Source organism: Sorex araneus, chromosome 7 (assembly GCF_027595985.1).
Source record: "Sorex araneus isolate mSorAra2 chromosome 7, mSorAra2.pri, whole genome shotgun sequence".
Taxonomy (NCBI): Eukaryota; Metazoa; Chordata; class Mammalia; order Eulipotyphla; family Soricidae; genus Sorex; species Sorex araneus.
The window spans coordinates 8,632,341-8,649,117 of record NC_073308.1 but is presented as its reverse complement, the minus strand read 5'-3'; the positions used below and the strand labels follow the sequence as shown (position 1 = coordinate 8,649,117).

At 41.8% G+C, this 16,777-nt stretch overlaps 1 protein-coding gene across 1 annotated transcript in view; it reads right to left on the bottom strand.

The window, feature by feature from the left end:
• The window catches only part of LOC129406516 (leucine-rich repeat-containing protein 37A2-like), a 50,101-nt gene that overhangs the window by 10,687 nt on the left and 22,637 nt on the right, over window positions 1-16,777 (bottom strand). The window contains exons 6-8 of the mRNA XM_055144614.1: window positions 8,369-8,440; window positions 7,411-7,485; window positions 5,015-5,133 (exon numbers count right to left, since the gene is read on the bottom strand). Of these exons, the coding sequence (XP_055000589.1) occupies window positions 5,015-5,133; window positions 7,411-7,485; window positions 8,369-8,440 (266 nt within the window). The remainder of the gene's footprint in view (window positions 1-5,014; window positions 5,134-7,410; window positions 7,486-8,368; window positions 8,441-16,777) is intronic.

Genomic DNA, 16,777 nt, shown 5'->3' with positions numbered 1-16,777 from the left:
TTGAGCTTCCATTTAATCCAGCAATACCACTTCTGGGAATATATCCTGGACAAACAAAAAAAATATAGTCGAAATGACATCTGCACTTATATGTTCATCGCAGCACTGCTTACAATAGCAAGAATCTGGAAAAAACCTGAGTGCCCTAGAACAGATGACTGGTTAAAGAAACTTTGGTACATCTATACAATGAAATATTATGCAGCTGTTAGAAAAGGTGAAGTCATGAACTTTGCATATAAGTGGATCAACATGGAAAGTATCATGCTAAGTGAAATGAGTCAGAAAGAGAGGGACAGACATAGTAAGACTGCACTCATCTGTGGAATATAAAATAACAGAGTAGGAGACTAACACCCAAGAATAGTAGTATATAATACCAAGGTTGGCTCCATGGCTTGGAAGCTGGCCTCACATGCTGGGGGAAAGGCAGCCCGGATAGAGAAGGGAACACCAAGTAAACTGTGGTTGGACATCCTGCGCGGGAAGGGAGATGCGTGCAGAAAGTAGACTAGAGACTGAACACGATGGCCACTCAATACCCCTATCACAAACCACAACACCCAAAAGGAGAGAGAGGACAAAATGGAATACCCTGCCACAGAGGCGGGATGGGGTGGGGAGGACGGGATTGGAGAGTGGGAGGGATACTGGGTTCATTGGTGGTGGAGAATGGACACTGGTGAAGGGATGGGTTCTCAAACATTGTATGAGGGAAACACAAGCACGAAAATGGGTAAATTTGTAACTATACCCTCACAGTGACTCACAAATTAAAAAAATAAACATATTAAAAAAAGAAGAAGTTTAGAAGGAAGCCTCCAATTCAACCCGTGGTTCTCCAGTAGATGGAGGACAATTTAATTAGTGGAAATCTAGTTCAGTTTGGCGATATCCAAGAAGACACAAGTTGCCCTGTTTGCTAATAGAACAGCTTATCTCTTCCAGGGTGGTTGAGAGAATGATATCAGATAGATCAGGTGAAAAAATGCGTCATTGCAGCAATTGATACAGATATAATATAAAATTTTCTCCGTAATTTCTAAGCCTTTTTGTTCAGGATAAAGAGACTTTCACAGAATCCTCATTGAAAGTATGAGTTAAGTTAGTGAGGCATTAACATGCAAGGTATGAATGTGTTCAAAACTGGGGGTATGTAAAGCTAACCTAAGAGAAGATACTGAAAAGATTGTTTAACAAGAAAGGCAGGTGCATGCCGGAGGCAAGGATATTATTTGATAAGCAGGGATGACCCAGAAATGCTCAAAATCTATAATCCTAGATAAGAAAGGTGGCTGTGCAATCAGGACCAAGAGGTTACGGATGGCTCTGGGAAACCACGATTCCTAAGAGAAATCCAAAAATGTGGAAAAATATGGCCTTTTTAGTCGAATTCTGATGGGTATTCTTAAATGTGTCTTGAAGAATCTTTAAGGAAGAATAAACGAGGATACATATTAAAAAAAAAGAATAAGCCCAAGAAATTTGAATGGTTTAATGTACTACAAAAATAATACTTTTTATTTTTTTAGTTAGTTATTTTTATGGCTCACAATTATCACGTTTGACAAAAGTTTAACAAAACAAGCCTGCTGTTGATCATAATAAGGTGTACTAAGCAAATATGTAAAATGATATATGATAAAGTTTAGACTTGGTGCTCTGAATGCATCAAAAAGATAAACTACATTTGAAAAATAGTTGGATTTTTTTGGGGGGAGGGGACTACATGGCAATGCTTAGGGGGTACTTCTGGTTCTGCACTCAGAAATCACTCATGATAGCGTTTGGGGGACCATATGAGATGCCAGGGATTGAATCCGGGTTGGTTACACGCAAGGCAATCACTTTACCTGCTTTACTATCTCCAGCCAAAAAAAAATCTTTATCATGGCTAAATATTTACTTTAATTAAATTTTACATGTGCCTATTACTTATACTTGTTTGCATAATTGTTGATAGTATACTTTTAAAATAATATAGAACCGCCTTATAAAAGTAGATAAATGCAGGGCTAGAGAGAGAGTACAGAAGGTAGAGCATTCACCTTGCATGTGTCCAACCCAGATTTGATCCCTGGAATCTCACGTGTTCCCTGAACACTAGCAGAAGTAATTCCTGAGTGCAGAGCCAGGAGTAAGCCCTGAGCATTAATGGGTGTGGCCCCCAAAAGCAAATTAAAAATTAATTTAAAAATCTTTTTTTAAGGTAATTATGTCCAGCAGGCTGGAGTTATCGATAGAACAGTGGGTAGGGCATTTGCCTTGAATGCAGCCAACCCGGGTTCGATTCCTCCGTCCCTCAGGAGAGCCTGGCAAGCTACTGAGAGTATCCCACCTGCACGGCAGAGCCTGGTAAGCTCCCGTGGCTTATTCGATATGCCAAAAACAGTAACAACAAGTCTCACAATGGAGACGTTAGTGATGCCCTCTCAGCAACTCGATGAACAACGAGACAACAGTGCTACAGTGCTACAGTGCTGCTCTCAGAAACTATTCTGGGTGGTGCCTGGGGGACCACATGGGATGCTGGGAATCGAACCCAGGTTGACTGCATGAAAGGGAAGCACCCAGGGACTGGAGCGATAGCACAGCAGGTAGGTCATTTGCTTTGCATGTGGTCAGTCCGGATTCGAATCCCAGCATCCCATATGGTCCCCTGAGCACTGCCAGAGCCAGGAGTAACCCTTGTGTATCACCGGTTGTGACCCAATAAAGAAAAAAAAAAAGGCAAGCACTCTTTCCATTAGATCATCTCTCCAGTCCCTCAACTATGACTTGTTATACTCCCATACCTTTATCCTGTCCTGCCCATATAGAGAGGACTTTTCTCTCTACCTCTTTTGGGTGATAATATTCTTATTACCATCATAGACGAAGAAGAAATTCTTCCAGAAATCAGATCCTCATCTGAATGCACCCTTCCTCCACCTACCCACTAATTCTTTCGCTTATTAGCCTTTAGTGTGATGTTGTTGAATCTGGGCAGATGTCTAAGGATAGGTTAATGGATTTGCCAGAGTATATGTCAATGTGCAATGTTGATAAAATCTAGAAAATAATCTTTTTTGTTTTGTTTGTGGGCCACAATTGGTGATGCTCAGGGGTTACTCCTGATTCCGTGCTCAGGAAATCACTGCTGGTGGTGCTTGGGAAACTATATAGGATGCCAGCAATGGAACCCAGGTCATCTGTGTGGAAGGCAAGTCCCCTACTCACTGTACTATCTCTCTGGCTCCTGAAATAATATCAGAGCTACCAAAATTGGGGAATACAGCTCTTATAAGATGTGTATTTTGTCTTCACTTACTTCCTACTATTTCCAGCTCTAGTTAGGGAACCATACAAAATTTCTGACTGCTAGAAGGTCAAGTATAACATTGTGTAGTTGGGTTTCTTTTGGGGGGAGGTGGGGCCAAACCCAGCAATGTTCAGGGGTTACTTCTCTCTCTGTGCTCAGGGATCACTGCAGCTAGTAATTGGGACCATCTGGGATGCTAGGTATCCAACTCAAGTCTGCCATATGGAAGGCAAGTGTTGTAGCTGCTAGATGATCTCTCCGACCAAACTCTACTGAAGAATTCAAAGTGCTTTTGGTGATGGTGAAGTTTAGAGAGGGAGTTAAGGGAAGTGAGGAAGAAGCATGGACTTGCAAAGAGTCCCAGAATGGGAACACTCGATCTAGGCATTAGACACATTTAACACTTTTAGTTTTGCTTCTCCTCACCTAAAATAAAAAATGTTATTAGTATCTTATTCTGATTTCGATTATTTGGTTTAGTTATTCTCTAACATTATTGCAGTTGGAGTAACATGTTTACAATAGTACCAACACTATTGGTTTCCATGTACAAAGTGAACCTCACCTGGACCACCACCAAAGTGTCGAGACACCACAGTTTGTACATCCCTTTTAGTCTGATTCTTCTCCCCGCCACACCCCCCAAATTCCCCAGGATTGATGTTCATCTTATGAAAGGTGATTTGAAAATGATTGTTATGCCCACCTTTGTGAAGGGAGTGATAGACTTGCTAAAAGTTGATTTTAACAATAACACTATCTTTGTGTAAGAAGCAAAGTGATGGATGTGCCCAATTACTGTTAGCAAATCAGAGTCATACTATCCCGGCATGAAAACACTTTTTTGGGTGTTTCGTGTGTGTGTGTGTGTGTGTGCGCGCGCGCGCGCGCGCGCGTGCGCGCATGCATGCATGCCCCATATTCAGTAATACCCAAGGAATACTCCCAGCAGTGCTTCAGAAACTGTTTTGTGGGGGGTGCACTCACACCTCCCACATGAAAACTATGTGTTTTAACCTATTGTTCTATTTTCCTGGGCCCTTAAAAACACATTTTGGAAGTTATCAAGCTAAGGTCAGTAAACTTACTATGTGGAAAAATACTTAAGGGCGCCTGAGTGCTTTGTAGATGGAAGGGTTAAAGTTCTAAATAGGCTCAGAGGTGGGGATGGTCTAAGAATCCACAAGGCCATCCATCCTTAGAAGGATTGAATGGCAACCTCTGCTTAGAAAACCAGAAATTCTCAGGCTCTAAGCAAAATTTTCATAAGACAGTATGACTTGTACTTGCCTACTGAATTACAAAAACACATGCAATAAAGTAGCGACACCTGTCCTATGAAGAAAAGGGCGCTTGAGATCTGCTGTATATAAAATCTGTTTACAAACTGCATTCTGTGGCTGAGCTCTCATCTGGAGGACCAGTACCTTGCCCACAGTGCGGCCCTCATTTGTGACCATTAGTGTTAGCTCCCTTCCCCACTTCCATCCCTTTCTTCCATTCCTCTGATGTCTCAGGTCATGCATAGACTGCTAAGGTAAAGACGTAACTGAGATTCTGACTTTTACCAAGGGAAATAGTTCTTAGAAATATAGGGGTTGAACTCTTAATAGAAATAATGCAACTACATAATCAGTTTAAAATGGGCCATCAGTGATTAAAATTAAAATAAAACATAAATTAAAAATCTATTAGCAGGCAATTCAGACTCACCACAGTGTGTGGTACTGGTAGAACATTGAGTGGTACAATGTAGTTTGACTGTCTTGCACATGATTTCAATAATAACTTTAAATTGACAGAGGCAGCAGGTGAGATGCCTAGGTAATATCCTATGAATGGAAACACAGAGAATTAAGTGCAGAGTAAAGGGGTTACTTTAAGTAGGTAGAAGAGGCAGCCAAAGCCACTGTGCAGCTATTCAAAATGTTCCTGAGAACCATGGATGAGGCGCTGCTCGAACTCAGTGGTGGTGGGAACCCAACTGGGAGGTGATGCGTGCAAAGCGTGTACCTTAACCCCTCTAACTATCACTTCAGCCCTCAGAAAATTGAGTTTTGTTTTTGAGTCATATCTGGTGGTGCTCAGGGATTACTCTGGGCTCTCGACTCAGGAATCATTCCTTGCAGGCCTTGGGGAACCATAGACAGTGCCAGACTGAACAAGAGTTAACCACATGCAAGGCAAATATCTAACTCACTATCCTATCTCTCCAGCTCCCAGAGAATGATAAAAATACCAGTTATAACCTGGGGAAATCTGAAAGCACTTTTTCAGACTATGAGAAAATAGGGACTAGAGTAATATTATAGTATAGCAGCTCTGGCATTTGCTTTGAACACAGTTGACCTGGGTTTGATCCCCAGTGTCCATGAGACACCAAAAGGGATTCTTGAGTATCTCAACTTAAAAAAAATATATATATATATATATATAAATTTAAACTCAATTAAACATAGCTTAAGAAAAATAAACAAGCTGGGGTATGGTGCCACCAGCAGGTCAACCTGTACCTGCGGGGCAAGAGCATCAGCAGCCAGATGGAGCCTTCTGGCTTCCTGATAACCCAAAATTGCTGATGTACCTGTGACTGAACCCCAACAACTTAGGGCAAGTTTACCAAGAAACTAAACAGCCAAAAGTTTGGTATGTGGGAGCCAACCCACAAACTACGTCTGGCTCAGTTATACAAGCTCAGTTACCAACCATATTTCAGTGCCCCATAAATCTCGAAAGAGATAAAAGCCACAGTTAGGGCTGGTGGTGAGGTGCCCTACGGCCAAGCGGGCATATCCTGCAGGGCATATGCCAATAGTTTATTTCTCTGAGAAGATGGAAACAAGGGCCACCATCCAGAGACACACAAAAGAATCTCTGAACCGAGCAGCTCTCTGCGAGATGCCTCCGGACTTTAAGCCAGGCCAACTTCACTGGGGAGCCTCAGACAGGGGCAGGCATCATCCCTCCACCTGCCCCTTAAAAACCCCGACAGGCACCAACTTCCAGAACACAATGAAAAGTGCAGGCACACAGGTTCAGTGACAGCAAACTCCAGGCCTCAAGGGATAGGGGATGGGCCGGTCCCTCTCATTGGCCTCCCTCTCCCCGAGGGAAGCTGGAGGTCATGCCCACAAACTGCCCTCGGCTGCCACTTAAGCTCCTTAATGGTCAAAATCCAGATACACAAAGAAACTCTGAACTGAGCAGCTCTCTGCAGAGATTTCTCCACACCTTAATTATCTAAACTTTTAAAATTTGAGGAGCACACAGCCACTCCTCTGGTCTCATGACATCTTATACTATTCATAACAAGCAACACAAGAGAGAGTAGCACTGTAGCACTGTCATCATGTTGCTCATCGATTTGCTCAAGCGGGTACCAGTAATGTCTGCATGGTGAGACTAGTTACTGTTTTTGGCATATCAAATATGCCACGGGTAGCTTGCCAGACTGCTGTGCGGGCGGGATACTCTCAGTAGCTTGCCAGGCTCTCTGAGAGGGACGGAGGAATAGAACCCCAGTTGGCTGTGTGCAAGGCAAATGCCCTACCCGCTGTGCTAGCACTCCAGTCCAACAAAAGACAGTATGGGGGAGATTGTCTGCCATAGAGGCAGGGGTAGGGGTGGGACGAGGGGGTGGATCCTGGGGACATTGGTAGTGGATGGTGGGCACTGGTGGAGGGTTGGGTGTCCTATAATTGTATGACTGAAACTCAAACATGAAAGCTTTGTAACTGTATCTCACAATGATTCAATTTAAAATTTTTTAATTAAATTAAATTAACATTCTGAATAAAAAAATGTATTGTGGAGTGCATGTCAAATTCAATTAGCCTAATCAATGGATGAATAAGTAGCAGTACTCCAACATTTAAAGAAATCTGTGGCACTGTAGCACTGTCATCCCGCTGTTCATTGATTTGCTCGAGCGGGAACTAGTTTCGTGTCCATTGTGAGACATGTTACTGTTTTTGGCATATCGAATACGCCAGGCTCTGCCTTGTGGGCAGGATACACTCAGTTGCTTGCCAGGCTCTCCAAGATTGAGAAACAAAAATAAAAAGCCTTAAAAACCTAAGTGAAAATAAATGTCAGAAAAATCAACTTACAGTTTTTCTAATTCAAGAGTCATCATGAGGATGTTTTGGACTGGTCCAAGCAACACTGATGTTGCTCCCATGTCTCTGAGGGAGAAAACACAAGCATGATGTGAATCCAAATGCAGAAGCTTTAGAGTTAAGTAGATGAGATTAATGAAGCATATATTTGATTCTGGCTTCGCTGTAAAGCCAGGTCAACTGTTTACTCTAGACCATAATTCCAGAGAGCTCTTACAGAAATAAGAGATTTCTCTATCATCAAATTAATGACAATTTGGTAGACTAAATAAATTTCCTTCCTTCCTTCCTTCCTTCCTTCCTTCCTTCCTTCCTTCCTTCCTTCCTTCCTTCCTTCCTTCCTTCCTTCCTTCCTTCCTTCCTTCCTTCCTTCCCTCCCTCCCTCCCTCCCTCCCTCCCTCCCTCTTGTCTGACTTATCATTCTAAATTTCATCTACTTCTTTTAATTTTTTTTTCATGTGATCTGGGAGTGGCCTTGGATTTTGCCCACATCTGGCAGTACTTGGGAGATATGCTAGGTGCTGTACTTGTGGGTTACTCAGAATTGAGCTCTGAGAAACACGTATGGCGCCAGAGGTCGAATCCAGGCCTCTGGCATGCAGTGCATGGGCTCCAACCACTCACCTATCTGGTCCTCTTTACTTTCTTTTTTTAAGTAATGTTTACATTATTACTCATTACTTTCTGGAATAAATAATACTTCTACATGTATATTTCTTATCTATATGTACTCAACATTGCTCTTTTCCTCTGTTGGCTGTTACCCATGTACATTCTTTCTTAATCTTTTCCTTTGACAATGAATCTCAATTCAACAATCCAGTGTTAAAATTCAAATTATAACTTTTAAATTCAATGCAAAACACAATCTTTGGCAAAAATGGAGAAAAATAAAGACCGCAAATTATAGCAGAAACCATATGAGCTACAAAACTATTATAATACTTACAGATATTTTAATGCTGGCAATTTAAAAAGATATGAATCTTCAATAGTTGTTAGAGGATTATGACTGAGAATTCTAAAAAATATACAATAAAATTAAAATTATAGACATAATCAGCAACTAGCATTAAAGTTTATATTTATTTTATTAGCATGGAACTAGAAGGTGAAAAAACATTATTTTCTGTCATTATCTATAATCATGCTTAGAATCCATAAACCATTTTTTTTTTGCTTTTTGGGTCACACCCGGCAATGCATGGGGTTATCCCTGGCTCATGCACTCAGGAATTACTCCTGGTGGTGCTTGGGGACCATATGGGATACTGGGAATTGAATCCAGGTTGGCCGCGTGCAAGGCAAATGCCCTACCTGCTGTGCTATTGCTCCAGCCCCAAACATTCTCCCTTTGGGGAACACTCAAGTCTCTAGATGATAAAGTGAAGGGGGAAGAGGGTGGGAGGGTGGAGAGAAACACAAATGTAGAACAAATTAAAAATATGCTAACAAATTTTTCCAAGTTGAAAACCCTAGGAAGAGAGGCCAAATAATACAGCATGTGGGGTACTTGCCTTGCATGCAGCCCACTTGTGTTCCATTCCTGGCACCTTATATAGGCCCCACAATAAACCAGGAGTGATCCCTGAGCACAGAGTCAGGAGTAAGCCCTGGACACCACTGGGTGTGTCTCCCTACCACCCCCAAAGATGAAAGAAAACCCAGAGAGTGATGATGTCTGCAGGAAGTCCTTGCTCTGCAGCAAATATTATTTTTCTTCTTTTTTAAAATTTTATATAGGGCATAAACTCCATATTACTTTTTCAAATTTTTTTTAACTTTACAAGTTAGTCCACAATGTTTGATTACACTCAATATTCAAACACCAATCCCACCACCATTACACCTTCCCTCCACCAAATTCGGGATGTTTCCATCCCAACCCCAATCCCTGTCACAAAACACAAATGAAGTAATATATTTCATATTGTCTGTTATGAAGAACTGCTGAACAGGCTTACAAAAAAAGTGTTCACATAAGAAAGACTGTGAAGATTGTTCTATTTTGGCAGGAACCATTAAGACATTCTATATTGAAAGTAAAGTGAAATTTATTAGTTACACAGGCGGGGGGGGGCTTAGGGTGGGGAGGCTAGGGGCGTGGGGGAGTTTGGGGTGTAAGGGGGCGGGGTGGAGGTATACTGGGATTCTTGGTGGTGGAATATGAGCACTGGTGAAGGGATGGGTATTCGAGCATTGTATAACTGAGATTTAAACCTGAAAAATTTGTAACTTTGTAACTTTCCACAATAAAAAATTAAAAAAAAAAGACATTCTATAGGATATCACTAACAAGTTGTTGAAGTTTGGGTGGTGTGAGCTTTGGTATACATATCTGAAAATATGTATAACTGTATCACTGTCATCTTGTTGCTCATCAATTTGCTCGAGCAGGCACCAGTAACGCCTCCATTGTGAGACTTATTGTTACTGGTTTTTGACATATCAAATACGCCACGGGTAGCTTGCCAGCCTTTGCCATGCGGGTGAGATACTCTCGGTAGCTTGCCAGGCTCTTCTAGAGAGGTGGAGGAATTGAACCTGGGTTGACCGCATGCAAGGCAAATGCCCTACCCACTGTGCTATCATTACACCCCTGAAAATATATATGTATGCATATATACATATTTCCCTCTATGATTTATTGCCTACAAACTGAACCCCATCAAATGTGGTGTGGTAATTATGGAGAATGGGTAGGGAGTGTTTTATGACGTGTTGTGCTGCCACTTTTGCCGCTGCACAGTCCAGGAATATTTTTGCTCGTATGTGAGGTTCGGCCTGAGCACGTAGGGAGCAGCCTTGAGCATTGCGGCGCTTGGGTTAGGGAGGTTTTCTAAGAGGATCTGGTGGAAGCAGTCCTCTTGCCAGTCATTCTCACAGAGATCTTTGTGCCCTGACCTTTGTCACACTGTATGTGATCACTGGGTCACCTGTCAGTCTCCTGGACTTTCAGCTTCTTGAATGCCAGGGTCACCTTGACTGTCACTGGTCTGACAATATTGGGTAGTTACTAGATACTTCAGAAATAACATTATGGATAGCACTGTAGCACTGTCGTCCCATTGTTCACTGATGTGCTCGAGCAGGCACCAGTAACGTCTCCATTGTGAGACTTGTTTTTACTGTTTTTGGCATATCGAATAAGTCACGGGGAGCTTGCCAGGCTCTTCTGTGCGAACATTATGGATATATTGGTAAAATGAACCAGTTCCTTCCCTCCCTCCCTCAGTTACTCTCTCTTTTCTTTCTTTGGTTTGTGGGCCACACCCAGGAATGCTCAGGGATTACTCCTGATGGTGCTTAGGGGACCATATGGAATGCCAAGCATGAACCTGGGTCAGCCGCCTGCAAAGCAAGCACCTTTCCTGCTATATTATCACTTCAGTCCCAGAAGCAGTTCATTTTTGACAAAAAGTTTTGTTCCAAGATGCTAGAATGAATTTTCTTTTTAAAAATAGGCAAACTTTTTAAAACAAGCAGACAAATACACAGGAGGGGAAAAAAACAAAGAAATTTTCAGTAAACTCAATTCAAGAAACATTAGCATTAGCATACCCTAATATATATACACATTAGCATACCCTAATATATATACACATGTATATTAGAATATATATGTGTATATACATACACATATATATATAAAGACAAAGCTAATATCTATTGCCAGATGCCTGGTATCTGTGATCAGCACTTCACATTTAATTGTCACAATAACTTTACGGATAGATATTGTTAGTCTGCTTTACAAATGAGGAAACTGAGCCACAGAGCAGTTATATATAACTTGTTCTAGCCATCAAGCTGGTAAAAAGCAGAGCTGGGATTTAAATTCAGTTCAGACTCAAAAGCCTGTTTAACCTGTTGAATGATGAGAAGGGGTTTAAAAGATTGTGTAAGCTTAATTTTCTCAGGGCACTCAATGCAGAAATACCCTTTCAAACCACCTTCCTGGGAGTCCAAGTGACTGTACAATGGGCAGTGTTTGCTCTGGAATTTTTTTTTCTTTAAGAATTTTATTTTATTGAATCACCATGTGGAAAATTACAATGCTTTCAGGCTTAAGTCTCAGTTATACAATGCTGAAACAACCATCCCTTCACCAGTGCCCATATCTCACCACAAAAAAAAAACAACATAGTACACCTCCCATCCTGCCCCCCCTCACCCCCCCACCTTGAAACTGATATAAATTTCACTTTACTTTCTATTTACTTTGGTTACATTCAATATTTCAACACAAACCTCACTATTATTGTTAGGAGTACCCCACTAGAGACAGACCTGTTTTGAAGAGATATGAGGTCTGCGGCAGCGTGGTTTTGGATTGCTGTACTTTAGCAACTAAGTCCAGGGAGGTTTCTTCCAGATATTGGATCATTGCAAGCTTGTAAACCCCATCTGTGGTCGTCATAATATGTTGGTCACCGTGCCCTTCGCCCCCGGCAAGGAAGAGGCGAGAGAAATACCTTTCCCCTCCTGGGCGGGCATGGGGCCGTGGCTTAGTTCTTAGGCTGCAGACATTCTGCGAGGAGCTGCCCATGCCGAAAACATTAGCTGGCGACTGGAGTCACGTCTGGAGATTTTTATTCCCAGCTCCCCATATGGTCCCTTGAGCCCTGCCAGGATTGATCCCAGAGCACAGAGCAAAAACCTTTACATGCTTTATCTTCCCATCTTGGAGAGAATATAACAATTACATTTGGAGACTGAAGAGACAGCTTATATGGCTGCATGCAGGTTTTGCCCAGGTACCATCCCCAGAACTACATGAGCTGCAGATCCCCACCTATTGGCAACCCCTGAGCACGGGAGGTGTATCCCCCAAAGCATGACCTGGTGTAGCACTCCCAAACAAAAACTCTCTATTTCCTTCTTCTAAAGATCTTCCATGAGTAAATATTTAATTAGCTATAGTCATCAAGACTTTAGAGAATTGAAACCGGGCTATTGGTGAATCAGTGAAAAGGATAGAATCTAAAACTTCATTTCCTCTTTCACAAAATTAACAACTGGAATATTTGATAGAATCGTATTTTCAGAATTCTTGAATTTTAGTAAGTGGGTTTATACCAAAAACCCAGGAACATTCAGTTGAGAAAAAAGACAAATTCCTGTAAGAATAGTAAGATGGATATTGCTTTAACTTTTCAGACATTTACTCTCCATTCTGAGGGGAGCTTAAAAAGCATCCACTTCCCCCAGGATCAGTGGGAGCAGAATGCAGCTGGGGTCCCTTCAAAGCTGCATTCTCAAAGAACTGTCAGAATTTTACTTCTCTGGTGAATTTCCATGAGAAAGGCTTGTCTTTGGACTGAGGCACTATTTTACAAGGTGTTGAGGCACTTGCCTTGTACACAACCAAGCCAGATTCCATCCCTATTTTTCCATTTGCCTATTTTTAAAAATATTTCATCCCATAGCTGGTCCCGTGAGCACTGCCAGAGTGAGTCATGTTTTAGGATCCAGGAGCAACCCTTGAGCACCTCCTGATGGAGAAGCTATACATAGCTAAAAGCCTCTCCCTACAGGGAATTTTTGGAAAACAGTCATAGGTAAGTATTTCAACATGGCTGCTCTTTAAGAGGCAATGGATAAAAGCTAAGGCACAAAAGTCAGCCCAACCAAAAGACTTCAAAGGTGAAGCTGAGGAATGAGAGATCCAGAGAGACTTCAAAATGCTCTGACAAATTGCTGGGGAACTGGACCATGAGACACAACGTCTATGTGACTATAGAAAAAAAGACTACTATCATTAATAAACAAATTCCACCAGGTTTTAAGATACAGGAGCAGTATGCCTAAATTGGTCATATTTCTAGACACTAGCTAGAAGTAATTAAAGATTAAATTTTTTAAAGTTTCAGATATACGGCTCAGAGATATAGTACAGCGGGTATGGTGTTTGCCTTGCACACAGCTGATCTGGGTGTGATCCCTGGTATCCCATATGGTCTCCCCAACACTTCAACACTTGAGTGCAAAGCCAGGAGGAAGTCCTGAGTATCACCAAGTGTGGCCCAATAAACAAAATAATTAAAAAATAAATTTAAAAGGTTTCATATATAATGACACAAAATATGAGAAACAGGAGAAGAGATGAACAGGAACTTTTTCAAAGAAGAATACAAATGGCCAAGGACCTAGAGACAGCATAGTGGGTAAGGTGCTTGCTTGGATGCAGCAAACCTGGGTTCAATCCCCAGCATCCCATATGGTCCCCCGAGCAGCATCAAGAGTGATTACTAAGTGCAGAACTGGGAATAAGCCCAAACATCACCTAATATGGCCCAACTCCAAGCCCAAAGGAGATACAAATGACCAAAATGCATATGGCAAAAAATGTTTTATATCACTAATCATCAGAGAAATGAAGATCAAAACAACAGTGAGTTATCATCTAATACCACAGAGACTGGTATCACTGTATCACTGTCATCCCCTTGCTCATCGATTTGCTCAAGCAGGCACCAGTAATGTCTCCATTGTGAGACTTGTTACTGTTTTTGGCATATCGAATATGTTACGGATAGCTTGCCAGGCTCTGCCGTGCGGGTGAGATATTCTCGGTAGCTTGCCAGGCTCTACGAGAGAGGTGGAGAAATCAAAGCCAGGTCGGCCACATGCAACAGAGACTGGTACTCATCAAAAAGAACAACAAGAACTAGTGTTGACAAGGATTTGGGGGAACAGGGCCTCTCATTCACTGCTGGTGAGAATGCTAACTGATCCAACCTTTTAGGAAGACAATATGGACATTCCTCAAAAAAACTAGGAATTAAACTTCCATATGATCCAGAAATTCCACTCTTGTGAATATATCCTAAGGGCCCAAAAGCACAGTGCATAAAAGGCATCTGCACTCCTAGGTTCATTGCAGCAATATATACAACAGCCAAAATATGGCAACAGCCCAAATTCCCACAAACAGATGACTAGATAAAGAAAGTATGGTATATATACACACAATGGAATATTACCCAGTTATAAGAGGAGATAGAGTCATGCAATTTGCTGCAATGTGGATAGATCTGGAGAGTATTGTGTTGAGTGAAATCAGTCAGAGGGAGAGGAACAGACTCAGAACCATCTCTCTCAAACTTTGTAGGGGAACCTCAAATGCCCAATGGCAACAGAAACAAACAGCTGAACTGGTCTTCAGTAGGAAACTTGCCACTGGGGCAGAGATGGGGGTGGGAGATAAGTTAGGGAGAACAGTAGGACAATGAGATGGCTGGACAAAGCGCCTGCTACAGGGGCAAAGGGGGCGGGGGGGGGAAGGGGGGAGGCGGGGAGACGGGTGGAAAGTAGTGGACTCTGGTGAAGGGGTTAGTGTTAGAACAATGTATGCCTGCACCTCAATCACAAATATCTTTGTAACTTTGTAATTCACAGGGATTAAAAATAATTTTTTTAAAGGATAAAGGACTGGAGAGAGCATACAGGGGTTAAGGTGCTTGTCTTGCATCCACTGACCCAGGGTTGAATCCCCCACACCCAGATGGTTCCCACCAAGGGACACTCCTGAGTACAGAGAGCCAGGAATGGCCCTGCGTGCTGCTGGGTGTGGTCCCCAAACCCCCAAAACCACACGTAAATTTAAAAATACCTGGGAGACATTAAAGATGGAAATAAATGGAAAGACGCATCCTGACCAGAACCCTATTACTGATAGCATTCATCAAACTGAGCTGTGTTTTTAGTATCATCTTTGTACAAATCTCAGCTTTAATATTATCATCATCATCATCATTATCATCATCATCATCATCATCATCATCATCATCATCATTATTATTATTATTATTTTGGAGCTCATGGATACATCCAGCAGTGTTCAGGGCTTATTCCAGGCTCTGTTCAAGGGTCTCTCCTGGAGGCGCTAAAGGACCATCTGTGGTACTGAGGACAAAAAGATTGTCCACATGCAAGGCAAGCGCCCTACCCGCTGTACTATCACTCAGCTCCCAAAGAGGATTTTAAAATATCTATAATAAGCGTGAGGAGATAGTTAATGTATCTCCATATTCACCAGGGATATTGGCCTGTAGTTTTCTTTTTTTGTGGTGTCTTTGTTTTTGGTATTAGGGAAATATGGGTCTCATAGAAACTGTTTGGGAGAATGTCTGTTTCTCCAATTTCCTGGGAAATCTTGAAAAGAACTGACAGTAGGCCCTCTTTAAAGGTTTGAAATAATTTGCTAGTGAATCCATCTGGACCTGAACTTTTGTTTGGGGGAAGACTTTTGATTACAGTTTCAATTTTCTTGATAGTGATAGGTCTATTCAGGTATTCCACATCTTCTTGGTTCAGTCTTGGGAGAATACAGGAATTCAGGAATTTGTTCATTTCTTCAAAGTCCTCATATTTCATGGCATATAGCCTTTCAAAGTAGTCTCTGATGATCTCTTGAATTTCTTTGGTTTCTATTTTGATATCCTCGTTTTCATTTCTGATTCAGTTTATTTGGGTCTCTCTCTCTCTCTCTCTCTCTCTCTCTCTCTCTCTCTCTCTCTCTTTGTGAGTCTTGCTAGTGGTTTGTCAATCTTCTTTATTTTCTCAAAGAACCAGCTCTTGGTTTCATTATCTTTTGAATTGTTTTTTGGGTTTCCATGTGGTTAATTTCTGCTCTAACTTTTTTTTTTTCGCTTTTTGGGTCACACCTGGCAATGCACAGTGGTTACTCCTGGCTCTGCACTCAGGAATCACCCCTGGCGGTGCTCAGGGGACCATATGGGATGCTGGGAATAGGACCTGGGTCAGCCGAGTGCAAGGCAAACACCCTACCTGCTGTGCTATCACTCCAGCCCCTCTGCTCTAAGTTTTGCTATTTTTTTCCTTGCCTGTTTTGGGATCTTTTTACTGGTCCTTTTCTAAGATCTTGAGGTGTGAAGTCAATTATTTATGTAGGCCTTTTCTTCTTTCCTGAGAAATGCATACAGCGCTATAAATTTTCCCCTTAATATGGCTTTCGCTGCATCCCATAGGTTCTGGTAACTCGTGTCTTCATTATCATTTGTTTCCAGTTATCTTTTGATTTCTTCTTTGATTTCCTTCCTGACCCACTTGTTGTTCAACACTGAATTATTTAATTTCCAGGTGTTTGATTTAGTTCTCCGCATCTGTGTGTGATTGACTTCTATCTTCATTGCATCATGGTCTGAAAAGATATTTGATACAATTTTTACCTTCCTGATTCTATTGAGGTAAGTTTTGTGGCCCAGCACGTGGTCTATTTTGGAGAATGTTCCATGTGCACTGGAAAAGAATGGGTATCCTTTCTTTTGGGGATGGAATGCCCTGTATAGATCTGTTAGCCCTCTCTCTTCTATGTCTTCTTCAACAAAATATT